A 27,210-nucleotide genomic window follows, 5' to 3' on the forward strand; every position below is an offset into this window, starting at 1 on the left:
CTTTGCAGAACAAGGCTGCCAGTCGTCATCCACGAGAAAAAAAGTCCACATATTGACAACAAGGCTCACTAGCACTGACACTATCTGGCCGAATAGGAAGTGTCCCTTTCAAAATCAACGGCATGGACCCACTATGCCAGAGGAGACACTATGCCAGAGGAGAGATAGTGTCACTTTCACAAGAAAGAGAATTCGGCGATATACATGTTCCTACTGCAGTTCGCATGCTAGACTTCTGCCCCACAAATCAGAATGACAGGATGAGATGCTAGCTGCAGAGTTAGGCCCCCAACTCGGTATTTGATCCTCAAGCGAATCAAATTCTGGGGATTGGTGTCCACAGTTGTGATCGGCATGAACGCTCGGACTTGGGAGCCGTAAAAGCTGCATCATGATGGAGAAACGGTAGATAGCGGGCCATTTTGTATCGTCGACACGGGAATCGAGTGAATTAGACCTGAGCTAAGTAATAGAAGATCAAGAAAAAATCAGGACAGAGCTGAAAAATATACTCCACAATGCCCGACAACGATTTCACTGGAATTTTGCCTCCACTATTTGGCCCCATGTAGCCTTGCGTTTAATCATGTCGAGGGTGTGATGGGGGAACCGCCCTCAGACAGAAAGGAATTGTAGATCACTCTTACAATGACAGACAGCCTATGGCAATCCTACTTCTCCGCTTTTTCCGCCATACTTTAACGAAATTTAAAACCTGCGAAGCCAACATAAACTTATGGGTTCAAGATGGCTGAGTTTTACGACTGATTGCCTTGTTACCTGGTTCACTTGAAGACCCTACTCAGTTTCGCATATCATTTGAAGGTCGCTTAATATGCGCAGCGTACAAGAAAAAAATCAAGTAAGATGCAAAAAATCGATTTTCTCTATCAAAACAAACAAAAGAAAGTCATTATTACCAACCATCCAAACTCCTCGATGCAATACAAAAATAACACCAGCAATGAAAAGCAAATCTAAATGCAAAAGCAAAGTCCAAAAACAAAATTGACCACCGCAATGATAGCCACTCCACTCCACCACGAAGCCCAAAACCTCAAGATCAAGACTTCTTAACCCAATTCGACCAAAGACACTCACACCCCCCACTACCCCCATCAACACCCCCATACCCAGTTGTCGAATTCGAACTCGACCCCGAACTCGAATCCCCATCCAAATCATCAAAAATGCCCGACGCAGGATTAACAAGCGTCCCCCCAAACCCCCGATCCTCAAGCTGCAACTTCCGATCCGTAATATTATAATGCTGATCACTCTCAATACCATAACAGTACAGCAATTTTTTCTTCTCCGCCCCACCGTGCCGATCAACCGTGATACTAATCGGATACGGGAATGAGCCGGGCCGAGTGAAATCACTTGCCGAGGAGGATGATGTTGACGATAAGGTAGGCGTTGCCGCGGCACTCGTAGATGTAGCTGTGGTTGAGCTATTCGAACCGTTTTTGAGTAGATTGTAGCCCATTTTAGACGGTTGAGTCCAGATTTGTACTAGGAAGCGGGACTGGGACCATGTGCAGCGGACGACGGCGTCGGATTCGGTTGAGCCACCGTTCGTGTCTAGGGGGGATAAATCGGTTGCGGAGCCGTTTAAGGGAGCGCGGGAGGCGAGAAAGATTGATTTGTCGAAGTATGTGTAAAATCCGTAGTGTTCGTTGTCTTGGCCGCGGTTGTATAGGCGGACGGGTTGGGATTCTGGGAGTGGGTATAGAGTTGCGGCTGCGGCTGTGCCGTCTGAGTTCTCGGCTGGAGCTGGGATGACGGCTGTTAGGTTTGGGAAGGTTGTTGTGTCGTTTGTTGCGGAGCGGCGGGAGAGGGAGTTGGTGTTTGATGTGGATGTGATTTTTAGTGGAGAGAGGAGGGTCATGTAGAAGGGTGTTTCCTCGCCGGCGTAGGGGAGGGAGTTCCCATCTGTTGTATTTCCTAGGAAAGTTTGGTCTGCGAGGCTGGGTGGTGACGGTGATGGATCCCAGGAATTCGCATCTCGACGGGTTTTGCTTGAGAGCGGAACTGTGCTGTGATTGTATGTTCCATTGCGGAAACGGATTTCGAGTCGGAAGTTAGGTTCGTTCGCGGCGTAGGGCTGGTTATCGGATTGTTGGCCCTTGGGAAGAGCACAGCTCCATAGTGATGAGGGCTTGATACAGGTGGATTTTTGGACCTGAGGCTCTGCACCGGCGACAGTGGAGATACCCGTTGGCATGGGTGGGTAACCCGTTAGATTGAGCCAATTTGACTGCACTTGGGTTGTGTCGCCCTTTCTGGTCAATGTGAGTGCTAGTACGATGGCTAGAACCACAATGATCAGGAAGAACATGCAGATACAAAAGTACCAGCGGCGTTTCGTTCGACCTTCGCGTCCTGGACGCCCAAAGCAACCTTTCTTGGGGAAGCAGGCTCGCCCGCGCCAGAACCCGCCAATCTTTCTGCCAATTGCGTCTTCCCGTTCTAGTCGCTGACGTCGAGCTTCTCCCGGCCCTGCATCGCCGGTGGAGTTCATGATGGCGGCCCCGGGGGCGGGATGAAGGGCATAGCGTGGGGGTAGAGCTGCTTCATCCCGAGGATTTTGAGTGTATGCCGGAGCCGGAGCTTGTACTTCGTTCATCGAGCTCATTGGAATGGCACCCGGGCCCCCTGCAGCAGCACGTTGAAATGCAGGTGATATTGGCTCATTGTGGTTTGGAATCGGTGGTGGTACATGATTTTCCTGCTGCAACTCGGACTTTGGTAGTCCTCCTACAGGAACAGGGACTGGGGCAGCCCTGGTTGACTCCTCATGCATTGGGGTATGCGCTGCAGGAGGCACGAATGGCCACTCGCTCAACCCTCGAGACTGCTCTCGAGGCATTGGGACTGGAGGCGGGGGCTCGTTCACGGGAGGAAACATAGGAGCATACTGAGGAGCTGCCCTTTCTACCGGAGCAGATTCCGGAGGCATTGCGACAGGTTGAGGCATGTAGTGAATGTTATTTACCGGCGGTGAAATTGTGTTGATGATCTGGGGAGGTGGCGGTTGTACCAGTGATGGGGGCTCGGGCATAACTGCAGGAGCTACTGGAATTGGACCGGGTGGAGGTGGTTCAGGCATGAAAGCTGTGGGTGCTGGGACGGGCTCATGAACTGGCACCGCAGCAGGGGGAGGGTGGATAGGTTGCTCAGATGGGACATCAGGGACGACTCCTCTAGTCACACCCTGTGGTGGTCCAGGCAGGGCTTTCCCATGGTCAACCTCATCCTCGTCGGTGATACTCGAGGACCAAGAATCCGAGGAAGCAGTCGACGCAGGTGAATCAATCTCTTTTGAATCCCCGAGACCCTTTGACCCATCTTCCGTAGGCGAGTCAATATCAATCAAAAGACCCTTATTCCCACCAGAGTGTTGAGGCAAACTGCGACTCGTCTCATGTGCCTGAGCTTCAGCAAATATCAAACCCCGATCTCGAGTCTCCCCTTCATCAGCCTTGAATTGCGCAGCATAAATCGCCGCAACAACAGCCGCCGGCGTAATCGAGCAGATATGATTATGACATTCGAAATAGGGCGTTTCCGTTTTGCTGAATAGTTCATGTGCACAAGCCTGATAGTACTCCGCCGCTTCGCCCTGGATAGCTCGTCCACCGAATATCATCGACGTAGTGGTCTGCCGTTTGGCTGAAGAGGAGTCCGGCTCCTCATTGCCTCCAAGAGAACGAGACTGCTCGAGACTCTTCTTATCTTCTTGCCATGAGCTCTTCACGGCCGACTCTGGTGTTTCTGGAGAAAAACAAGAGACTTCTTTCTCCCACCATTCGAGCTTGCGTGGTTCCTTTGTACTTGACGTAATGGGAGCAGTACTCCGAGGAAACGATGGACTGAGAGGTGACTTTTTTCCGAGCAGCGGAGAAAGCAAATACGTCCACCAACCCTGGGATTCAGGTCTGAGGGCCTGGGTGTTAACACTGAGTCTGGTCAGGGGAGCTTGGTCGTTATCCTCCAGAGGTTCATGCACATGCGTCCGGTCCGGAATGTCGTCCTCAATGATAGTCTCCGCAGACATGGACCTGTGTTTACGAGTCATAGCCGCGAAATGGGCGCCCAGAAAATCCGACTCGGCCGCTTTTCTCGAGTGCTCGGCCGGTATGGCCGGTACCGGAGGGATATCAGGGCCATTCTGCCAAAGGCGAGGCGTGGGTTGAGAATAGATACTGGATGTTGCACGAGGGCGTAGACCCTCCGGACTTGACGTCGACCAAGGCGCATCCTCACGAGCGGGAGTAACAATAATCGAAGGGGTGAGTGGTGTCCCCGCGCTATCAATTTCCCTCGTATGATGCAAGGACTCGTTACGAGGCACTGATAGACCGATCATGACATGTCGATCGGAAGGGGACAAGCCATGATCGAATCTATCGCTGAAGGGATTCTCAACAACCTTCGGGTCCAGAAACGGGTTTCCAGTTTCGCTTTGTATCCGGCTAGTCTCCTCGGGAAGCTGGTGAAACGAAGCTCTCTTTCTGGAGATATTCGGGATATTCGTAAAGTTCGTGATCTCGAAGATCTCATCATCATTCGTACTCGTCAAGCCCTTCGTCTGTCCAGACCGTTCCTTCGCCCGGTCCTTTGACAACAGCTTGAGATCATTCAAATCAACGAATGGCGCGGGTCCTCCATTATCGACCTGTTTCTTCGGCGGCGCCGCGAGTGAAAAATCCGTAACCAGATTCAATCCCACGGGTTTGGCGACATTCTTCCGTTTCTTCGTGATACCCCGAATACTGTGTCTTTTGTGATGGTCTCGCTGAGACAAGTTAGGCGAGCGGTTCCCATTCCCATTCCCATTCCCATCTTTTCCCGATTTCAATTCGATCTTGTGTTTCGTCGCTTTGACTAGGAAGTCAAATGGTCTGTTGCGCTCCAAATCCCTATCCTCTGCAGATGAACACGACGGACTCGAGATTTCCTCGCTGATGGGTGATGAGAGGGGGAATGTTGGGAGGACGGGAACCTGCAACTGGGGCTGTTGATGTCGTCGAGAAGGCATTTTGGTGGTGAAGTATGCGATGATCGAAGGACCGTATGCAAAGCTGAAAGGAAAGGTGTTAGAGTCGAATTATGCACAGGGGAATGTCAGTTCTCGCGTGCGATCCCGTAACATACCTTGTATGAGTTCAACAAATGCAGCAAAAAGAGAGATGGCAGAATAGATGTTTGCAGATGCAAGATGGTGCAGAAATGCGCAACACGTCTGTCTCCAGGCAGAGACAAGATAACAAAGACCAGATCCAGCACCTTCTATTAATACGCAGGCAACACCCGAAACAATGCAATCATGAAACGGACTCCGGGGGTGAATTGCAATGAATGACAAGATCAAACAAAGACGATAGCCATCCAAATGTCAAGTCCAAACAAAGCAACAATCACTACCCAAGGAAAGACCGTACCCTAATCGTACCAGTGCAGCGTGCGCGTCCTCGAGCTCAAAACACAACGAAGAAAAGTAGATGAGAAAAGTACAAACGAGTCAAAGTCAAGCTCGAAAATAAAGAGTGCGCGACCAGACACATCAAAAGAAACAAAGTCAAAGTCCAAATAAAAATAAAAATAAAAACCCAGCCCCAAGAATAAGATCTAGCCCATGGCCTTTTCATTTCAAACAATCAAATGGATCTTCCCCCACGCCACTGGACGAGCTCAAAGCCCAAACAATTCCCTAGTTCGTTATTCCTAGTTACTCCTAGTACATCCTTCACCTCCCCAAAACCTGCACATCATCCCGTCACCCACCCAATCAAACCCACTCCAAGCTCCATTTCTGCACAAATCCCAGACACACCTCCTGCAGTAGTCTGCCCTTCTAGCGCCCTAATTGGCTCCTTGAAGATCCGGGCGTGAGACGAGGTAATTGGGGTGTGGTCCAAGTCAGTCTTGGACCGGGCGGCACGCGCTGGTGGTTGGATGGGCGCTTAGAAGGACCAATCAGCACGGCGGAACTGAAAATAGAACTACAAGACTACTGTATGTACTTCTCTCGGGGCTTTTTTTAGCCTGAAGAAGTTGAACTTAGTAGGGTATAATTAGATTAGTGTTTGGATCTACAGTGGGAAATCGGAGATTAAAATGTATCTACTAGGATGCTGGCTGGCATCTTTGGAAGTTCAAGGGAGGAGGGAGTTTTCGAGTTTGAAGGATATCAAATGGCGTGCCATGGCACGATTTTGGATATTTGGTACACACTCACGATCGAGTTGGACAGACAAGAGACAGGGGAGAGGAACAACAAAAAAAAAAGAGAAAAAGAACAAGACTAACACAAAACACACCTTCGTTCCCAGATGCCTATAACCCGATTCCCAGTGACCAACCAAAACAACCGACCAACCCCCCGCCTCCCTGATCATGTCCAACACATGCATGTATACCGATGATGCTAGAGCGGTATAATATCAGAACCGCCAAACAGAGCAGAGCAGAACAGTCAAGAAAAAAGAAGAAAAAAGAAAACATTCAAGAAAGGAAAATGGGTTTGAGGTGGAGATAGGAAAAGCAATGGAGTGATTGCGGGTATGATCGATCAATACACAAAGAAAATAAAAAAGCAGAGCAGAAGTCGACGTCCGAATCAAAGTTCAGTTCGGACTGGAAAGGAAAAGGCCACACCCAAGAGACAATGGAGAAGAGAAAAAAGAGACAGGCCAGGCAAAGGCCAACGAAAAGGAAACCTGGGGTGTCCTCGAGGACTCCTGTCCAGGTTCCATGTCTAAAAATGAGGATATCTTGAATGGCAAATGTGATAAAAGGAGTCGTGGTTGAGGTGCGTCTCGCAGCATGACTAGTCATTTCTCATCCATGGAGCCCATGGTAAATCGGTAGGTTGAGGATTAAATGCAACCCCGCATTTACTCCCCAGTCCCATTCAACTCTACCGCCGCTCATCAGTATACTGAATGCCCTGCATCGGAGCCGAGGATCCATTCATGAGCGGCGGTAGCGTCCGTGGTTGATCCTGGGCCATAGGCCCATTCCCGAACCCTCCAAACGCCGGGCCTGGCGGCTGTCCGTTCGTCGGGGTTGTCGCCATCGGGTGGTGTTCGAATATCGAGGCTGGTCGCGATGGGCCGTGGCCCTGTTGTTGGGAGAACTGAGCGCGCATTTCCTCTATCTCGGCGCGCATCAAGGAATTCTCATGGCGCGCCTGGGCGAGGTTTTTCTCGAGCGAGGTGATATATTCAATGGCCCGGCTGAGTGTCTCCCACTTGCTGGACTTGTTGTTCTGGGTTTGGGGGAGGCGGTTGCGAAGAGACTCGAAGCAATCCTTCATTTCACTGCGACGTTTGCGCTCGGCAAGTTTGTGTGTGACGCGCAGCTCGGGTGTTCGACTATACGGGGTGTTGCCGGAGCCCGACTCGGATTCCCCAATTAGATCGCGAACCTGTTTGTGTTGCAAGGAGTGGTGGTGTACATTCGGGGGTAGTTCTGAGTCAAGTTAGGAACCATGCTTCGATAGACCCCGGTCGCTTCATCGCGAGATATATCGACTTACCGTGTTGTCCTCGCGGCATGCGCTCGGAGTACATGCTACTGAGAGACTCTGCCGTACTCCCTTTCCGGGAGAACGGCGGGTTGGACTTCTCAGTGGATGAGATGGAGCTCGATCGAGCCACGTCGGGATCTGGGAAAGCATAGGCCATACCCGCCGTGGGTGCCTCGGCGTTGTAAATCTCCGATCGAGGGTTAGACGAGATCGCAGGCGCCGTCCTCCCGGCCGCAAACGATCGGTGCTCGCCCGGTCGAGGCCCCAAGGGAGACAAAGGCTGGCTGCCCGCCGAGTACCGCGGCCCCCGGTATGAGTTCATATCATTTGAGATTCCTCGTTCCCGTTGTAGATTTGAAACGATCGAGGACTGCGACGCGTTTGTGCTGTGGTACGGCGAGGCCGGGTTGATTTGCAACGAGCTGATGCCTTGGTTCACACGGCTATCCACGCTACTCCGCCGCGACTCTGGTACCTCGACCACACTGCCTCGTTGCGAAGGTGCATCATAGTTCTGGTTAATCGAAGGGAGCGCCGGGTTCGGTAGGGAGGTGTTGAAGCTGGGCGAGGGTTGTTGCGCGCCGGCCGAGGAAGGCGTCGTCGATTGATCATGCGGGTACGGCGACCGGTCTGGCGCGGGATGGCCGCGGTTCGGTGAGGGTTGGGAGGTCGAGGTCAGGAACGTGAGGGAGGGATAGTTGTTGCCGGTCCCATTGGTCGTGGTTGAGTAGGTTGAGGATCCTGAAGGGTCAGCATGCCGCGCCCAATCCACCCCAGGGGGAGTCCTACTTGTGCTTTGCGGCATTGACCAATTCCCCGAGTCTCGTTCAATCGTGTTTAAGGAGGAGTTGCCGGGGGATTTCTCGGACGGGTTGACGTTGCCCATACTCGCGGTTAACGTTGAAATCGAGGGTAACTTTTGATTCGAGGCGGCGGGTGTTTGAGGGCCCGAGGAGACAGGCTCCCATGGCCGATGGGCGACAGAGTCCATGGTGAAGTGTATATAGGAGCTCCAACGTGTTCAACGGGAGGAAATTCTTAACGAAGGTATATCCGAGGGAACAGAGGCGGGTGGGAGAGGTTTGATGTCCAAAAGTGAGTCGAGGAATATAGACGGGGTCCAGGCTATCGCATATTCTCCAATCGAGGTGTAAGCGGGTCCAATTGGGTACAGATCGCAGGCGTAGTTCAATGCGAGTGGTAACGACCGTGCAGAGAATAATGAGGGTTTCGAAGACCGCTGTCAGGGACCCAGTAGAACGGGTGCCAATTCCTCTGGACTCTGCAGAACCGAGAAAGCGCAGGAGGAAACCGTAGTAGGGAATGGGGTCGAAAGCAAAAGTGGAGAGGGGGGGGAAGTGGGAAGGAGATTCTGCAGAATGACTTTTTGGAGAGGGGCCGGAAGCTCAAGAAGGGCCGATCGAGAAAAGGCTGGAGAGTAAGAGAGAGAAACAGAGTTGGCGTGGTGGTGGTAGTAAGTAGTGGTAGTGGTGATCGGGTGTGGTTAATGGGTTGGCCCGTGATTGGGATTGAATTGGGGGGGGAGACACAAGAAACAGACTTCGCTTTGCCTTGAGAGGGGGAGAAAATGGACAGACCGGGAAAGAGGAGGAAAGAAGACGATCTCACGCTAAAATGTATTGCACCGATCAGAGTCCGAGATTTTGGCAGGTTCGAGTCCCAGCTTTCTTTTTTTCTTTTTCTCTCTACTTATTTTTTTTCTTTTTTGATTTTTTCTTCGCTGTTCTTTTTGGAATTATTGACTCTTAGGCCGGGGAAAGAAAAGTCATGTATCAAAGATCAATACCGGTACTGGAAATACCCACGTGAATAATACAGGACCCGGCTGAAACGAGGCTAAACCCACCCACAAGGGAGCATCAAGCTTCCCAGTGGGTAGTGCACTTCGGAACGTGGCACAGAGGATGGGAGGACCACTCTTTAGGGCAACACGTCCGGGTGAACTGACCCAGGCGGAAACTGCAACGGTTGGGTGGATAGAGTGGAAGAGGAAGGATCAGAGGATCAGAGAGGATCTCGTATAAGAAAGTGATCAGTAGACAGAGCAGAAAAAGTGGGCCAACAATTGAGAGGCAGAGAAGTTCGATGAGAGTAGTGTCAGAAAGTTTGATCATTATTCTGAACTGGCTGTCCATGCTTGATATGTATAAGCTATAAGTACCTGAAGAGGGGCTATTGGCCATCTTAGGCTACCCAAGGCTCGAATTAAGGCTTCTTTTTGGCCCCCGGTCAGAAGAAGAATCCACCAGAATTAAGGTGCTAACCAGCTAACCAGCCAGATACTGTAGTTACTCTTGTGAGCCAGACTAGCTGCCTAGCTACTAAACTATGTGAGACTGAAGACTGGATTATACATGTATGATCTGATCTTGCTAGCCAGTTTTAGTCACCCTCATTCTCGTCAGGTTATGGCCCATTTCCCCCCGGTCCTCATTTTTCTTTTTTGTAACTGTATTTGCTTCTTTGCCCGGTGCCTACTGGACAGATCCCATCCTTGGCTTTGTCTGCCGCGTCTGCGGACAGGATCGACCGTCCCTCTCGCAACCTCCGGTCTCCGAGGGTCCCGTCCGCGTCAACCAGGAAGGCCCGACAAAAAAATTGTGTCCTCTAGGAGTTAACTGGGGAATATGACCAAGATATGAAATGATCGATATTACTACAAGCTCCTTCGGGTATATGCATCAGAGCTTGGTGAATATTAATAAGGTTGTTCATCGCAACGGAGTACAGTACTACTGTAGTTAGTCCAGCAGTACTGCAGTTACGTACAATACCCAGCCCATTTCTAACAATACCAATACCCTAACGATACGATTGTGCATGTGCCAAGCCTTGGATGTGCGCTACTGCGCGCAACACCCCCTCCACCTGTGTGCCACGAGGCTGACCCTTTCTGGGGCAACGCAAGGGAGGTTGAATTCTCTCAGAGTTACATCTGCAAAATTATTTAGGATTTTTATTCCCTAGGATTTTCAGTACTCGAAGCTTATTATTATTTCTATTTTATTCTTATTTTCCATACTGTACTAAGTACGATTAATGACTTTATGCTACTCGTCTCTTTTCATAATTTGTTGGTTTAATCAAGATCTAGAATTATGGATCATGATCGTGATCGTGATGAACATGGATGATCGCCCCGATCATATTTAGTCAGAGGTTTTCCCTTTAAGTTAACTATAACTAACTGTTGTCTATTAGGCTCTGATCAAAATCACTGAAATCATTATGATTCCTACTCTCCCACTTGCCTCCCCCTTCCTTCACAATTCGACACATCCAGGTTCCAAAACGAACCACCCAATTTCCGCGCGCCCCGGGCGTGGTCACCCGAAGAACGGTGCCCGGTGGAGATCAAACTATAATCACACCCTCGCCGTACTCCGTTCTGTCCGATCCCGACTCTGCAGAAAAGCAGGAAAATCAAAACCCGACTATTATCCTCGTCTCTCTCTATTTCACTATCTGTAAATCTGGGCTAAATACATAACCCCCTCCCAATTTCTGGTATAGACTAGCTCGCGCTACTCATTTTCCACCATCGCTACCAGCCCGACGGGAACAGGATGGATCACAACTCGGCGGGAAGTGGATCCGCGCGGTCTCCCATCCTCGCATGGCAGCGAAACCATAAAACCATAAAGATCTGCCAGAAGAAGCCCAAGCCCCCCCTCTGGCAAAAAGCCTAAACCAAGTAAAATACAGTTTCAAGGGGGTTTTTGAAGGACGCTAAGGGCTTTGAAAGATTTGACTTATTTCATAATCAGTGTATATACTGTACGGAGTAGCCATAGATAATAAACTGTCTGCGGTTTATACATAAATTCCATTTCCCACCACGACTTCTTGCAAACTGGCACGGGTACATTCTCCGATTCCCCCCGTGGCGGTTGAATCATTTTGTCAAATGCCGGCATTTGGAGAGAGAGGGGGTACCCTTCCGAATCCCTGGGTAATGCAAGGAGAAGCGCACGTTGCTTTCTCGCAGTTGCCCGTCACTACTCCCACTATAGTACTGTACTATGTACTACTATCTGTCTGCCCTTTCGCCTTCACTTAGGATACACTCCCTTCGCTGAGCTCTGAGATGATCTGCAATGATTAGCATTATTTGCATAATCATAACCCTCAAGTCTCCTCAAGTCTCATCACAATAGTACGGTCTCGTCTTCTGATTACATCATGACCAAAAGTCTTCACGTCATGTTACTACAACGTGGGTGACCATGGTGCAACCCGCGAGCCATGGTCTGTCCTCTATCACAAAATATGTGCAACTACAATGATCAATTGATGGGTATACTATTATTCAATATGTGGAGGACAGTCATACCCATTAACTACTATCTATGTATGTATGTATGTATGTATGTATGTATGTATGTATGCTGCCCAGATGTATTTGACTCATAATTAAGCTCAAGGTGGAGAGTGAGTGAGTTTATGGGTCTACCAGCATCTACCGAGTACTCTACAATGGTTTGTTCTCCCCCCATCATGATACCATCGCCTCAAAAAAGAGGGTGTGTGGCTTCTCCTCTCTTCCATCATTTCCCCCCTTCACGTGGCGAAAAGATCGCCCTCAAGGGGTGGTCTCCTTGCAGCCCTTTCCTCAGAAACTCATCATAGTATGTAAAGTAGTGACGAGCGATGTTGTGTATGACGAAGACCTAAAGAAGGAGAGGAGAGGGTAGTAATTATTAACTCAGTTACTGATTTTGAAATACTGTATGTACATAACTCAACTAAAAGCACTTCCGCTCCACTTGACCCATCACGGGCGTGGGTTTAGGTTACCCAGGGTACCAGTCGAAGAGGAGGGGGGGAGGCGCTGTCAAACTCCATTTTGCACATTGCGACCGGGGAGGAGAGGAGAAGAATGAAAGAAGAATAGCGGCTGCAGGCAACACGCTAATCACCATCGACGTTGGACACATGGCAGACCGACCGGGTCGACAGGGATTACTAGTTGCATACCCTGACTGCATTAGTGATCTTCGCCTCGAAGAGAGGAGACAGAGCGAAGCTGAAGCTGGTTTCTATGTACTGGGTACTGCTGATACATACTCCAGGAAATCCATTATTGCATACTGTATTGGCTTGTTCATCGGCGTAAACCCGCCTTTTCCACTGTATGTCGGTCGGCAGGGATGGTTCCTAGTACCTCGACTGCACGGCTGCAGGTCTGGCCGGGCCGAGTATCGAGTACATGCATCTACATTCAAGGCCTGGGCTAGACAAGGTCAACCAGGTCTAGGATTTGTACGGAGTACATTACTCCCCCCTGTACAACCTCTCCAACCCACAGCCACGCTTCTTCACAGCAAATGTACTCTCCGTCCCACACATGGCAAATGATCGCTTTCCCACTAAAGACGACTCTGCAGGGTATCAGTCTCAATTGTGGTGCCTAGTTTGACCTACTATCTCTCCTCTTGAATAAATGTCACTATACACTATAAAGCATGATGAACTTGCAAGTGTGAACTAACTTGACTCTATGGGTGTATTTAATAATCGCAGCTATGAATCAGTTACTTGACCAGTACTCAACACAACCAGTCTCGAACAGCGTGCCTGCAGGTTTCTGACATGTATACTCGGCCCCTTCCTCATCTTCCATCCTCCTTCTCCCCGACCAACCCCGACCAACCCTGACCAAACAACGACTCTACCTGTGGCCAGCCACTATTAACCTCCTAGCCCATAACCGCCGAGTATGGCTCATCTTACCCACTCCGACTGTACCCCCGTCTTCCAATCCGTTTGTGCAACCCCGGACACGGACACTGGCTGCGACCACCCTTTCACAACTAAAATCGCCGGTCGCCAAGGGTGACACCACGCCCGGTCCGCGTGGGGTGGTTAGAAAGTACAGTACTCCGTACAGACCGTATATACTCCGTACTCCGTGCGGTACTGTAGATAGCCAACTCGTTAGTTTGTTATTCCTCCCCCACCCAACTACTGTACTCCTAGATCCAGTCAAGCTCACGCGCTGGAGCGTAAAGCTTGGAGCTTGAACGGTCTTCGATCGCGATCCGGACTGGACCGGAACATGCATCCACCCGCGCTGCGGGCCAGTTAGCACTGGTTTGTTCCTCGATTCGATGCTTCGTTGACCAGTTGACCAAGGCTAGGCGCAGGATAGTATGGCGGTTTCTGTGCGCTCGGTCCGCGCGCGGCTATCTTGTTACAGTAGCTAGCTGTAGTTTCAGAGACTGATTACTGTTCCTGCCTAATCTCGGAGTCTTCTAGTCGTTTGTACGACTCGAAACTCTCTTGGCGCGGTAGGAGAGCTTATTCCCGTAGCTTTCCAGAGCTCTCTCCGAAGTGTAGCCCGGGGTCAATGATCTGATCGGGGCCATCTTGAGGATCTGACTGTGCATACATACATAGGGTTTGCTGCCCGAGCAACCGATGCGCTAAACTCGGAAGAAAAAGGCGATAGCCCTAGTTAGACATGTCGACAGTGAATCGTTTACCGGGTGGAATTGCTGGTTCGACTAGCCTAGTATATACAATAATAATACGGTAGTTATCCTTTCGATAGTTCAATGGTTCAGGTTCGGCTGGACCCCGGGCGGCAGCCACCCCCCAAGCCACGGGTCAACGAACTCCTCCGAACCAGCCTTGCTCGCTATCCTCGACCTGTTTTTGTCAAAGCAAACTTTACTACTCTATCGTGGCTAGCTACCGAAGTGGATGTGTCAATTTGATCTCGGCTCTTGTCACCTTGTTGCCTGGGGGCTTCGGTTCGGTTTGCCCCTACGGAAGTCGAGTCGAGTCGATCCATCCCCATCCCAACAAACTCCACCGGTACCAAGGGGTGGTGCATGTCGACTCTAAAAACAGCACTACATGGGCATTACTCCGTAGTTGGACAGATAATTACGTTACGCTGCAACGGGTAGGCAGCAAGAATACATGCATATGTAACAAACAAGTACGAGACATACGAGAGATCAGTACCGGATAGTCGACGTTGTCGCGGGGGCACCGCCACATCGTGTTTCGTTTCAGCTTCGGCTGAATCTCAACCTCCTCTCTAACTAGTCTCTCCACCAGTATACAGATCGCTCCTACTAGCGTCCACAAGTCAGCCATCTCAACGCCTATCATATCCCGGCTGAGCATTGCCACATGGCGCTGTAGCCTTGCAGAATGTCTCTGGCTTGGGAATCGCCACTCAACCCGAACACGCGTACGTACTTGGCCATTCTTTCATGGAGACGGTAGCAGTCTTCCATTCCTGGGGTATCCACCCTATTTGCCGCTGACGGATCACAGCACTGTAGTTATTTTGAGCTTAATGTTTGTCACTTTGGCTAGTGATTCGATAGGAATTCTCGTTGCGACTCTGTGTCGTCTTGATGGAGCGTTAGGGAAGTTTGCCATGTTTCCTCAGCCTGGAAGGGATGGCATGGCTTCTCACGGTCCACTTTTATTTTTCTTTTTTTGAGCACAGTACTGTCCATGCTCATGATCCACATGTTCAATTCCTCGATGACCTAATATGACCTAATTATTCGATCTAACTATGCTGTAAAAGGCACTTGGATAGAGTTGGTTATGCAAATAGCGCCAAAGATCCCTTAGAGCAAACAGCACCCTCCTGTCTTCATTCCTTGATCCACTCCATATAAGCGTGACGCACAGAAGTACTTTTAATCATCCCATTATCAAAATACATCCTCCTTGCTGGCCCACTCAATAGTCTCAGCATGCGGATTAACCACGACCCCATCCATGAATCCCCATGCCGAATACAGTTCCCACAATCTGGACACGCCCCCGTTCCCGCGTGAATCACAGCATGACTGCCGACCGAAAGAAGAAAAAATAAAATACACAAAAAACATGGAAACTATGATTTCACAACTACTACTGTACTAGCTACTAACCAGTAGTATGTACACTGCTTCCATCTCCCCTCCCCACACCCCCTTCCCTTCCACGCCCTCATCGAGCCATGATTTGGCCATGAGGTTCCCGGATAAAGCCTCCACGTCCACGGTCCACCTAGTCCGTCGATCACCCGGCCCTCGCCCCCAAAACTGGGGGAGTTGCATCGCATCCGTGGATGGGATTGGCCGATCATTTCCATGCGGCGCCGGGGCTTTGCTCTGCCTTGAGCGTTCGATTCCTTTCTTTCTCTTGCTTTTCCTTTTCCATTCTTTCAGCCGTAGGGATTCGGATCCAGGGAGGAACTTACAGTAGTACCGCAGTATGCAACTGGGTTTTTGCTGGGTGCTATGGTTGCATTTGCCGTGGACCTTTAAGCTCCACTGTTCTGCCTCGCTGGGTAGAGCGTGAGGCGAGGCGTTAGGTTGAATTGCCCTGCCCTCCCTTCCCTTCCGCCCCTGGCTTCGTCGCGTGCAAAGGTCCCTGCAGTGGTCGTGCTGCAGATGGAGGGTCCGGAAATGAAACGGACTCGGCCGGGGCCGGCAGAGAGATGCAGAGAGAGAGACATTGTTAATCTGGGATATAGTCTAGCTTTGGAATTGGATTTGGACTTGATATTGGAACTGGTTTTAATTGTCACCTTTTCTTGTGCGATGACCGGTCCAGACCATGTCTTGGTTACAGTTTTATATGTAAAGTTAAGCGTCCACAGTAAATTACCTACCAGACCTTCATTTCCTACATTGAACAGACGATACTTCATCTCTGGTCCGTCATCAGAGTTACAGCCTATCCTCCGCTCAGCCTGACGATTCAATACCTGAATATCCACAAATAGTCATAGCATTTTACCGAATTTATTACGATTCTCTCGTCTCCCATCCCAGCCATGTGGAGCACTTAGTGCGTACCCGGCCGTTACCCACGGGTGAGGCTGCTGCTGCCCTTGTTTCACTGGTTTCAATTGCCGCCCGCGGCGACGGTAGTAGCATGTAGGTACTTTGTAAATTAGATGAGCTTGCCCGGTACTTATTATGGAGACGAACTTGGCGAAGGGGTTAGGGCCGTTGGTTAAGCGCTGCGGTGGAGCGGGGTGATTTGGGGCTGGTTTCATGTCAGGGGTGCAGCGACATTGGGCGATAGATCGTGGAGACCTGACGATTGATGAGTGACGACAGTACAGTGTGAATATTTGGAAGGTCTGATCTTCGATTTTATTTGAGAATTTGGAATAATTGTTGTTTAATGCTCGGCGACACGGGTCTTGTTTGCTTTGAAGGGGAAATTGGCAGTTTTCAGAAACAAATTTGGTCGGGCATCTATGTGAAGGTTGTCGAGGCCAGCGCAAGTCGGCTCCTACTTGGGGTGGAAGCATGACTGCATTGACGTTTTCTTACGGCTGTAGAGAGAAAACCAGAAAAACCTCATATGAGTTATCGCAATAAATAAAGACTTTGATTTAAATATATCTTTCTAACTTTTGGGATTGTTAGTATCTCTACCTAGTCACTCAACTGAGATATTCATGGATGAGGACTTCGTTCACGCGCGTGAGGCCCTGAGACTAGATGGCATATTTTGCGTCAACGATAGATGCTTAGCTAAAGAATCAAAATGAAGGGATTTTAAATTGCGATCTGTTATCAATTTGCCAATCGAATACTCCAAAAAACATGTCCTAGTTCGAGATAACTTAGATGTGCGCCTTTTCAAACTCTGCACTGTTCCCGGGCAACTTCACGAACTTCTTGTTCGCTGTTTCAGTCAAGCCAATGATATACCTATGGGTGAAACCAGTCAGTAATGGTAATCAAATAATACAACAAACGCAAAGAATTAACTCACTTGCTCTCAAACATCATTCCCAAATTGCCAGGAGGAATCTTCTCCGGCACCAGCTCCTTTTCAGTCGCTTGTTTCCAGCTCTCCGGGTCTGCTCCGTGGGCACACATAGTATTGCTCAACAAGAACAAACCCTCCAACTGTGGAGGCAACGGGGTAACGTCAAATCCCCCTTTAATGACGAAAGCAAACTCCGACATGGTGTTTCGATGGAAGTATGGCGGACGATAGCTTTTCTCCATGACGAGCCAGCGAGGACCGAAGACGGCGACGTCAACGACGGCTTCACCTGGAACGGATGAGGGGGCAGTGAGAACTGTGAAGATTGAGGGATCCTAGGCGAGTTAGCAAAGTTTGTTTTGGTTTACTCTCATGAGCAGCGAGATCTTACTGTGTGATCGTATGAGACTGAACCGATAGTGTTGAATTTTCCTAGATTCCATCTCTTAGTTACCGAGAAAGAAAAGACAGAAGCAGATGTCAACATACCCAGATCATACTTGAAGGGGTAATATGTACCCGACCACCCAGCAACATTGAAGATACTACCCCGATGCATAGCCCGGTGCAACTGGCCAGCGAATTTAGCGATGATCTCTGTATCTACATCCGAATTGTCGAAGCTGGCAGTAGGAATCTCAAAATCACGAATATTAGCCAGCCCAGTAGAACCAATCGGCCCAAGCTCAGGTAACTCGAAATGGCCCTCGAAGAGTTCGAGCGCAATGCCTCGAACGGGACCTGCTGGGAGTGAAACTTGGAAACGTATTCCTCGGGGAACGACGCAAATCTCATTAGATCGAACTCGCAGATAGCCCATTTCCGTGTGTATGTCGAGAGTACCCTTTTGCGGAGCTATGATGCTTGTGAGAGGGCGTTGCCGATGAGAGGGTCGAGGAGCGTACCTAGGAGAAAGTCTCCATCTGCACTATAGAATGCCTGGTTGGGAGGCATTAACTTTCCAGCTGTGAAGGCATAGTATGCCAGGCCTTCTTTCATGGTTGGATTACCAGCGCCTCCTATCAATTGAAGACCGATGAGGAAGTCTGCTTCTTTGGCGATCTGTACGGGGACCCAGGTAGATCGATTGGGTGAGTACTGGTACTTTGAGTTCAGGACATTGTTGACATTGAATGGGTGATTCCCGAGAAGACTGAACTCTTCATGGCATGTCGATGGAAGAAGTCGGTACAGCCATGTCTGCTTTGAGTCCTTCCTCGGCGCGGTGAAAGAGCTTCCGGAGATGCGTTCTGTGTAGAGCCCGTACTTGGCTTTTTGAGGGATATTGATAACCGATGGGATAGCACCCTCTGCGGCTTCAGACCTGTACTTGATTAGTCGCCTGGATATGGTATTAGAAGAGAATCCGCATACTGGTGGTAGCCGTTGAAGCCGTTCAAGTACTTGAACTTGTCATCGATGTCGAACGTGGAGGTTGTCATGGCTGCTGCTCGTCGGGTTAAGACTAAAGGCTTCTTCTAGAACTGGAAGGACAATCCCTTCTCTATTCAAGCTCTATTCCTAAGCTGGTGACCTCGATATAAAGAGTGATCAGCCTCCCCTTCCCGCGAGCCGAGGTTCAATCCTCTGGGCTCCCATGTTGGAAGTACGGCCGGTGGCGCCCGAGTCGAGCTGGCTTGAAGCTATTCAAATCTTCAGCTGTCAGTAACAATATGTGGCTTTTCAAAAAAGATGCTTTCAAGTAATAAGAACCAATGTTTTGATGCGTTTTCAACGGTATAGAACATAATCCGATATCGAGGTGGGGCGTCCCACTTAAACAATTCACTGATCGGGCCTATCTCCGAAGTGCAGAATCCTACTCACGTCACATACCTTCTCCCTCTTTCCGCACTACAGTACAATTTACCTAACATAGAATAATACATCTTCTTATCTGCTTCAGGCTCTAAAAGACACACTGTAGGATCTATTCAAACTTCTGATTCCTTCGTAATCTGGTCAATCCGTAACTCATTTCCTATATGCCGTACCTCGGCATTTTTTACTCTTCCCCGCTTTTCATAGCAATGGGATAATGGCGATCATGTAGCTCCCAGAGCACTATGCATGTTCATAACAAAACAGCTAGCTACTCGCTTATTTTTCTAGCTGATAGAAAGTTCTTCAGCCCTCGGCTAAAAAGCTCATCTTTCTGGCTGGCACTGACCTGACAGTGGAAGTTGGGAACACCCTGGACTTACCTATCTCAACGCTATCACTGCCTACGAAATTTGTGTACGAGAGATAGGGCTCGCTTTATTATCTTGCCTGAAACTATGAAATCTAGAAGGTAGTAAATTTGCTCGAAAGAGTCTGGCGCTATTCTTGAAATCCTCAAAGAAGTCAATAATTCGTTGGGGGTTGATAAATTCAGCTACACCACATAGAATTATCACCACATACATAGGCACAGTAGGCTCTTGTATAACATGTGACGTAATTCGAATAAGCTTATACCCTTATATTTTCTCCATTTAGTTTGGTTATCTTAATGAGATGAGATTTTCATGTTCGTCCTCGACCATTCGCTACTTAGAAGTATAGCGACACAGTTCATCGCGAGACAACTATCAGAGAAACCTTCAGCCCCGAAAGCTCAGAAAGAATCGACTAAATACATGACTCGTTAAAGTTCCACTTTTCTTCAACAGAAAAGAAGCCCGATAAGTCCGCCTTAATACCGACTAGGGCTTTTGTCTGATTAGAAATACAAGATCGTGAGGTCGTAGACTCACGAAAGAACAGCCTCGCCCTACGGCCCGGCTTGAGTCCCACTACAGTAGCCGATAGTGTCCACCTTTGGCAAGTGGCGCTTTAATCAACTGAGCCACATTACACTGCCTACGTAACAAACCCGATCTCGAAAGCTCATAGCTTGTTCTTTCGGGTTATTACAGTGAGCGATATACACAGAGATGGAGAGAGAGATAGAAAAAGAGGGAGAGTCGGAACCAGGAACATTCAAAAACAGACGGAATTAAGGCGGTCTTAAAGGCAATTGCCAAAGGTGGCCTGGCTACTATTGGCTGCCGTAGTTGTAGTCCAACCCTCGCTATTTCCGCGCTTTCGTTCCGTGATCCGCACCAGAGACTGCTGGCGCATTTAAATGCAATGCCGTATCTCCGGATTTCTTTCGACCTCCAATCATCCTCAAAACCAGTCTTTCCTATCAGAATTTCAGCTCCCCACCATACAATCCAGCCCTCCCCACCAACAATTTCTCTCCGTTCCATCACACCTCAATATGGCCCCCAAAACATGGCTCGTCACCGGCGCCTCATCAGGCCTGGGCACTGCCATCGCCGAGGTAGCCCTTCACGCCGGAAACAAAGTCATCGCAACAGCCCGTAATCCCGCAAAAGCAGCCAAAGAGAACCCCCAGATCGAAGCATTGGGAGGCACATGGCTGGAGCTGGACGTGACGAACGTAGAAACTCCCAAGAAGGTGCAAGATGCCATTCAGCAATCCGGTGGCGCGATCGACGTGGTCGTCAACAATGCGGGGTACTCGCTGCTCGGCAGTATTGAGGACATGAGCGAGGCAGAGATCGAGAACCAGTTCAGCACGAATGTTTATGGTCCTGTTCGAGTTTTGAAGGGTGTTTTGCCTTTTATGCGAGCGCAGCGATCGGGAACGATTGTCAATGTAAGCAGTATCGCTGGAATGGATGGATTGCCTTCGTGCGCGATGTATGCGGGGTCAAAGTTTGCTCTTGAGGGTGAGTAGATGTGCATTGGAACTCCGTCAATACGATAACTCATACTGATGATAATATAGGTATGTCTGAAAGCCTCTCACGAGAATTGGCACCATTTGGCATTCGAGTGATTATCGTTGAACCTGGTCAATTCCGAACCAAGTTCCTGTCAGCCTTCGTCGAACCTGCCGCTGGACTGAATGAGGATTATATTGGAACTCCCCTCGAGTCTACACTCAAAGTGTTTAGGACGCACGACGGGAAACAAACTGGCGACCCGACCAAGGCTGCTCAGAGGGTTCTGGACGTTGTGACGGGCACTGGGATTGGCGCAGGAAAGGAGAATCTGCTGCGACTTCCTCTTGGCCCTGATTGCTATCAACGATTCCAGGCGAAGCTTGACGCTGTGCAAGAGAATCTGGCACAAGCAAAGGATATCGCCCATTCTACTAACCTTTGAGTGTGAGTGGAAAATGGTGGTGGTAGACGCTACTTGACTGGCTGGATCCCAGAAGATAAGATATTACAAGACATGCGGCCGCGTTAGCAAGATCTACAGCATATAGAAATCAAACAAATAATCACAAGAATTTCAACCTCCATACCTACGCTATTCCTGCATACTCAATGTCAAATATGAGCCATGATATTTTGAACAGCGATGCTATAGAGGAGAGCGATCTTCGACCATCGTCCAGTCTCTATAGCCTGATGCGGCTCTTTCCGCTGAGAAACATGGTAGTAATATACTCTTAGATTATGCGATCGAGTGAGACTTGTATTGATACTTTGAAAGCTCTAATGGAAAGTAGAATTGAGGGTGTCTAGATAACAGGAATTTTCCAGACAAATACGTTTGCTATGGCCTTAAGCGCCAGGCTTCTGCCATCTGCGATCCTACCTTAAATATTGAGGCCTTTCCTTTTTTCCTCTTCCTTCTCTTACAGATCACTTATACACCCGTCGCCACTCATATACACTCCTTCTGTGTTCCTCTCCCTTTCTTTCTTCTCAGATGCCACACACCTCCGAAAATCTCTAGCTTCCGGCACACTTCTCGCCTCTGGCCATGTTATGCGATCTTCTCACTCATCTATCATTTATTTCTAAATTACACCAAACCACTGACCCCCTCTACCTCCTCATGTCAACTATTTTTGCCTCCACAGACACCGCAGAAGACTAAGAAGTCAGCTCCGACACCTCCAAGCTCCGGCAAATCCCGCGGAGCTCGTCGTAGACGTGGTCGTGGTCCATCCACGAAGACCTACACCCTCCACCGACGTATACTGAGTCGAGATACGGTTCAGCGGAGGCTTTCACACCCAGGTACCAATCTCGACCGGCACAAGTTCCCGTTACCTGAGTGGGGGAATTTCTACACCGGTACATGAGCAGCCGAAGATATACGTACCTTGCGGGAACCCGCTGTTCACGGAGGTGTCTGTGGCTTCTTCAATGAAGTCTGTGGTCGAAGGAGAACGAGTCACCATGGAGGAATACGATGCTGTGCATGCGATCTTCGTCCTGGTGCCTATCGACAAAAGTGAGATTCAAGATCAAGGAGGCATATAAGGCTGGTGCTTGGTCAAACGGTAAGTCCCAGATTTGTCTTTCTTTGACAAGAGTTTTCCCAAGCGGATCTCTCCCTTTCTTCCTCGCGAAGAAGTGATAAGAACTACTTTCCCTTGCTTCGCAGAAAAAGACTGCTGACTCTTATTCCTTCAAATAGGTTCCGACGCGATTCTGCACGATGTGTACCTCGGTCTATAGAACTGGAGCTGTTCAAGGAGAAGAGACCTTGTAAACCCTTGACAATTTTCGGAGTTGTTAAGCGACAGTCGTCAGCACGCTTTGAGCAGTGACGATGAAATTGGCGGGCCATCGTCGACAGCTATGTCACTGGACCCTAAGGAGATGGTCAAAGACTGCCCCAGATCCTGCAAAGGAAGTGCAACGGTGAGTGCTTCGCCCTACGGTGTCTGATCTATGAGCCGGACGATCTGACCTCCCTGCCGGCGGCTTCGGACAAGAACAAACTCATGGAGGTTTTGTCAACTGGCGAGAACGTGATGGGTGATCTGAATGTGATGATGGATATTAAGTTGTCTCGTACCTCATCGATGCGCAGTGACGCCAGACGTTAAACGAGGCGCGGTAATTGAATTCGCATTGACACAAAGTTCAGAAAAATGGCGAGCCAGAATGGTTGACAATGCTCCATGGGTACCACTCTTGACTGTCACAGCTTTACTATCATCATGCAGAGGAGGGAACTGAGATGGGTGCTCTCTCCGGAAAACAAACCGCCAAAGAACATGAGTATGGCTCTCAGATACTCGCGGGTGATAACTGGGCTCCGACTAGTGGCGCTGAGAAGACATCTTCTGTTGCTGCAACCTACAATTGAGAGTGACCTCCTACCTTGCCGTTGGCATTCAGCGCCGCCGAACGACAAAGCTACGATCATGGAAACCATCGACCATTGCTTGGTTGATGTGGAAAATGGATGACTACATCATGGGCTGAACAAGCATGGAGGAGATTCAAACCCAGAGACCACGGGTCTCAAGTCATGGCAGTCCTCTGCAATTTCCCGGCTACTGCGACAAGTCGAAAGCCCCCTTGTGGTTGGCATTCTCGCGGATGGATGCGAGCTTGGGATATCACTGACCTCGCTGTGCCTCATCTATTATTCCATCAAGCGAATTATAGATCAAAACCCACAGGGGGGTTCGCTCATATTCCCAGAAGAGCATGGCTATACCATGCTGCCATTCGAGCCATTCGTCACGGTGTGCTCGGACTTTCCAACGAGCATTGCCCAAGAGTAAAACGAGTGTGCCCGTCTGCGCTCTGGCTTCTAGGGATATGACGGTACCTCTCATCTAGGAGTTTTCATTGACTGCTTTTACAAAATGGCCAGATACTTTGGCCACGATATTCATGGGCTCTCGGATCCCCGAGTTCGTATAATCTTCGATGCTGAATCCCCGGTCTCCGCAAAAGAGACAGAGCTCGTTAGAAGAGGCATTCTCTTCCACTTCCTTAGAGAAAAAGGGTCAGGTTTTCATGAGGTACGAAGATGTGTGTTCTGTTTAAATGATTTCTTCTTTTTCTTTGCAATATCTAGATTGAGATATCCACCCTGTTTCCTATTCATATCCCTGCGGATGGCAGGATGGAATACGCCCAGTGCCGAGGTTTGCTATTGTATGTTTCCAAAGAACAACGGAAGGCCGCAAAGCTGCCTACCTCCATCGCTGAGAATCTGGGTACCTAATCGGCTAAATCGAGCCATGTCGTCTACTGTTTTGGACTGAGCGCCTCACACCTCTCCAGCCTAAATCCTGCAAATATATAATACGCCAATCAAATCGTCCTTCCTGCTCGGGGACTCTAGAATTTAATCCGTCAAAGTCGCCCGCTACATTGGCACTCGGTTCCGTCCTGCTCTCCTACGGCGCAATCTGACCGCATCAAGGAGTCTAATCGGAAGGAGAGAACTGTCGCACGCCAGAGATACGTTTCGAGAAACCAGGCTGGGACGCTGTCGGATATAGAAATGTTTTTACCAGAGCGGCGTGCCAGATGTTTGAACGTCTGAAGCATGCCCTCATGGTGCAGAGTTTGGAGTTTGTGGAAGGTCTCAGGTAATCTTGAACACATAATATTGCCTCCTCTGTTGAGGGTTGAGAGCGAGGGATTTGGGCTATGTAACTGGCTGGAGCAGTTGTTTACAAGGACTTCAAATTCCCGAATGAATGGCTGGATCCGGAAGAAAATGACTCATTCCAAAGGATACTTGGAAAGATTTTGGGAGGAGTGGAAGTTGAAGCAACCTAGATGGACAGATGACCTTTGAATCATCATTGGTCTCTATGAGGACAAGAACTGTGCAAAGATTGGCAGGTCATATATGGCATCACATAGGTATATCTACAGCTTTTGAATTGTCCTTGATCAAATGAAAATAAATTGTCCTTTCAAACAAGGATCTACTCCTCATCTTCCCCCTCATCCTCGTCACCCATATCATCATCTTCATCCTCATCGTCAAACTCCACACCAATATCACCAGTAATATCCCACCGGTCACCGTTAGCATTAGCACTGACGTACTTGACAAACTTCAGCGTGCCGCTATCACGCAGGACAATGCTGAGACGGTTCCAGCCAGCCTGAGTACTGAACAGAATGCCGTCGTCCTCGTCTGCGCCTGCGGAGCGGTAAATGGCGGGATCGGCCTTGGCCTTCTTGGGGCGGAGGACTTGATCTGCGTTTTCCTCATCCTCCTCGTCTTCTTCGTCCTCGTCGCCGGCCATGTAGATCTCGTAGCCACCAACTGAGGGGTGCTCGGCGGTCTCGGCGGTAGGTTCCTTCTTGGCCTTGGGAGGCTTCGTAGAGGCGGCGTTCTCATCCTCGTCATCGTCCTCCTCGTCTTCCTCTTCCTCTGGCTCCTTCTCCCACCCTGTTGTGGGAGTGAGGCCGAGCGTGAACTCCAGGCGTGGCTCCTCACCATCATAACCACTCGCCAAAGTATAGTCCGCACCACGGCGGAAGCGACGGGCAAGGAAGTTGTGACTCTTGAGGTGGTCCACGCCGGTGATCAGGGCAAGCCATTTGCGGAAGGCCTGTGAGGGGAAGAGAACGTTCAGAAGTTCCTTGATCGGGTTGCTGATGTCATTCTCGACAGGCTCCTGGTACAGATAGCGGTGCTTATGAGGAGGGCAGGCCACAGTCCACTCGGTCGTAGCCTGGATTTCCTCAGAAGAGGTGGGCAGGGTCTGTCGCTCCTGGTCCTCGATGTAAGCGCTCACACGTGAAGCAAACTTCTCGTTCAAGAAGCGCTCCAGACTGAGCGAGGACTCGTTCTCGAAGGCTTCGGACATCTCCTCAGCAATGTCCGGGGTCAGGTATGACGGTGCCAGATACTGCACCAAGAACTCGAGATCATTCTCGGTGAACTCATTGCCCTCATACTGCTCCTCCATCTTGCCCTTGCCCTTTCCAGACACCTCGGGTGCTTCCCAAGACACGGGGTTCGGCCGGGGCAGGTCGTAGATGTCACCACGACCCTGGAGCTGGGCAAGACTGCTGCGTTCGGCCAGTTTCTCCTCCAATCCTTCCTCGTACCCATCTTCTCCTTCTTGGGGAATGTGGAACCATCCACTGATGGCCATGCGCACCCGCTTCTTCGACTTGTCCTCGCCTTCGCGATGGTGGTAGACCTCCTCGACATCGTGGAAGCTCTCACCAGGCTGAACGGTGAAGAAGCTCAGCTGGTTGAAGGCCGGCGGGATAGAAAGGCTAAAGTCCGGGCTGGGGATCTTGACATCCTCGCCCTTGGCATCCTTCTTCGTTGTGGTCGGGTATAGGCGAAGAGCACCACCCCACTGCTCCTGCCACGGGGTATCGGGGTCGGTCAAGTAGAGAATGTAGCTCACACGACGACTACCAATCACATCGTCATGGCACAGAAGATGGCATCCCTCAGTGTAAATATTGATAGCCATGTCGGTCTTCTTGCCGCTCAGCTTTCCAGAGCCGGTGATGGAGGAGAGGTACTCCCGGAAACGGGCTGAGTACATAGCGTCGCGAAGCTTAAGCAGGGAGGGCAGCTTGGACAGAGAGGAATCATCCAGGCCGTCCAAGTTTGCCAGGTCACCCGATTGAAAGATCTTGTAGATATCGGTCTCCTTCTCGGTGAAGGACAGATGCTCTTGCACCTCATCGCGGACTGATCGCAGCAGGGAGGGTTCGATTAAGGGGCAGATAACACCGTGCAGGTACCTTGAAGTTAGAATATATTAGCCCAAAGTAATTGACAGGCGGTTGGGTGTAAAATGGACCGTACGGGGACGACTTTGTGTATGCGTCGGTGTAGTTCTTTTGCTTTGTGGGGTCAAACAAGCCGTCACTGAAGCGCGCACCTGCCTCCTCACTGGAGAGGGCGCGCTTTTTGGACTCTGGTAGGCCATTGCCATCAATTGAAGGCCTCTGGTCCGTTGTGCGCTTCATTTTGCAGGCTGTATGAGAGAAAAGAAGCTCAGCCGATGGTAGTCTGATCCTAAAATTTTCGGAGGCGGTGCGGAATCATTCGATCTGTTATAATGCCGGCAAGATACTCTACATCCATCTGACCGCCAATATTTGTTACAAAGGCGGTGAACAGTCATTTAGGCGGTCAGTCACTGGACTTGG

General features: G+C 49.8%; 7 protein-coding genes across 7 annotated transcripts; 3 read left to right on the forward strand and 4 right to left on the reverse strand.

Annotated features, from left to right (window-relative positions):
- Positions 1 to 1,063: 1,063 nt before the first annotated feature.
- Positions 1,064 to 5,044, reverse strand: N7473_012720 (uncharacterized protein; the record flags this gene model as incomplete). Its single annotated transcript, XM_057158659.1, has 1 exon — positions 1,064 to 5,044. The coding sequence occupies one exon, from the start codon at positions 5,042 to 5,044 to the stop codon at positions 1,064 to 1,066; it is 3,981 nt and encodes a 1,326-aa protein (XP_057002613.1).
- Positions 5,045 to 6,925: 1,881 nt separating this feature from the next.
- On the reverse strand, positions 6,926 to 8,528 carry N7473_012721 (uncharacterized protein; the record flags this gene model as incomplete). The annotated part of the gene is made up of 3 exons (XM_057158660.1): positions 6,926 to 7,479; positions 7,547 to 8,278; positions 8,327 to 8,528. The coding sequence occupies 3 exons, from the start codon at positions 8,526 to 8,528 to the stop codon at positions 6,926 to 6,928; spliced, it is 1,488 nt and encodes a 495-aa protein (XP_057002614.1).
- An 8,628-nt stretch (positions 8,529 to 17,156) lies between these two features.
- On the reverse strand, positions 17,157 to 18,747 carry N7473_012722 (uncharacterized protein; the record flags this gene model as incomplete). Its single annotated transcript, XM_057158661.1, has 6 exons — positions 17,157 to 17,244; positions 17,309 to 17,640; positions 17,697 to 17,737; positions 17,795 to 18,160; positions 18,211 to 18,629; positions 18,680 to 18,747. The coding sequence occupies 6 exons, from the start codon at positions 18,745 to 18,747 to the stop codon at positions 17,157 to 17,159; spliced, it is 1,314 nt and encodes a 437-aa protein (XP_057002615.1).
- A 1,656-nt stretch (positions 18,748 to 20,403) lies between these two features.
- N7473_012723 (putative short chain oxidoreductase/dehydrogenase) lies at positions 20,404 to 21,594 on the forward strand. Its single transcript, XM_057158662.1, has 2 exons — positions 20,404 to 21,027; positions 21,087 to 21,594. The coding sequence occupies exons 1-2, from the start codon at positions 20,415 to 20,417 to the stop codon at positions 21,464 to 21,466; spliced, it is 993 nt and encodes a 330-aa protein (XP_057002616.1). The 5' UTR covers positions 20,404 to 20,414; the 3' UTR covers positions 21,467 to 21,594.
- A 39-nt stretch (positions 21,595 to 21,633) lies between these two features.
- N7473_012724 (uncharacterized protein) lies at positions 21,634 to 22,779 on the forward strand (the record flags this gene model as incomplete). Its single annotated transcript, XM_057158663.1, has 4 exons — positions 21,634 to 21,747; positions 22,176 to 22,392; positions 22,554 to 22,601; positions 22,739 to 22,779. 4 exons carry the CDS (start codon positions 21,634 to 21,636, stop codon positions 22,777 to 22,779), a joined length of 420 nt encoding a protein of 139 aa, XP_057002617.1.
- A 269-nt stretch (positions 22,780 to 23,048) lies between these two features.
- On the forward strand, positions 23,049 to 23,416 carry N7473_012725 (uncharacterized protein; the record flags this gene model as incomplete). Its single annotated transcript, XM_057158664.1, has 2 exons — positions 23,049 to 23,148; positions 23,274 to 23,416. The coding sequence occupies 2 exons, from the start codon at positions 23,049 to 23,051 to the stop codon at positions 23,414 to 23,416; spliced, it is 243 nt and encodes an 80-aa protein (XP_057002618.1).
- Positions 23,417 to 25,004: 1,588 nt separating this feature from the next.
- N7473_012726 (oxidative DNA demethylase) lies at positions 25,005 to 27,027 on the reverse strand (the record flags this gene model as incomplete). Its single annotated transcript, XM_057158665.1, has 2 exons — positions 25,005 to 26,799; positions 26,864 to 27,027. The coding sequence occupies 2 exons, from the start codon at positions 27,025 to 27,027 to the stop codon at positions 25,005 to 25,007; spliced, it is 1,959 nt and encodes a 652-aa protein (XP_057002619.1).
- Between the last annotated feature and the right edge of the window lie 183 nt (positions 27,028 to 27,210).

Source organism: Penicillium subrubescens (genome assembly GCF_028828155.1).
Source record: "Penicillium subrubescens strain IBT 31985 chromosome Unknown utg000011l_segment0_segment0, whole genome shotgun sequence".
In the NCBI taxonomy this organism is placed as follows: Eukaryota; Fungi; Ascomycota; class Eurotiomycetes; order Eurotiales; family Aspergillaceae; genus Penicillium; species Penicillium subrubescens.

Coding starts and splice junctions, on each gene's coding strand:
- N7473_012723 (XM_057158662.1), top strand. CDS start 20,415: ATGCAATGCCGTATCTCCGGATTTCTTTCGACCTCCAATCATCCTCAA. Junction 21,028..21,086: donor GTCAAAGTTTGCTCTTGAGG/GTGAGTAGATGT, acceptor ATGATAATATAG/GTATGTCTGAAAGCCTCTCA.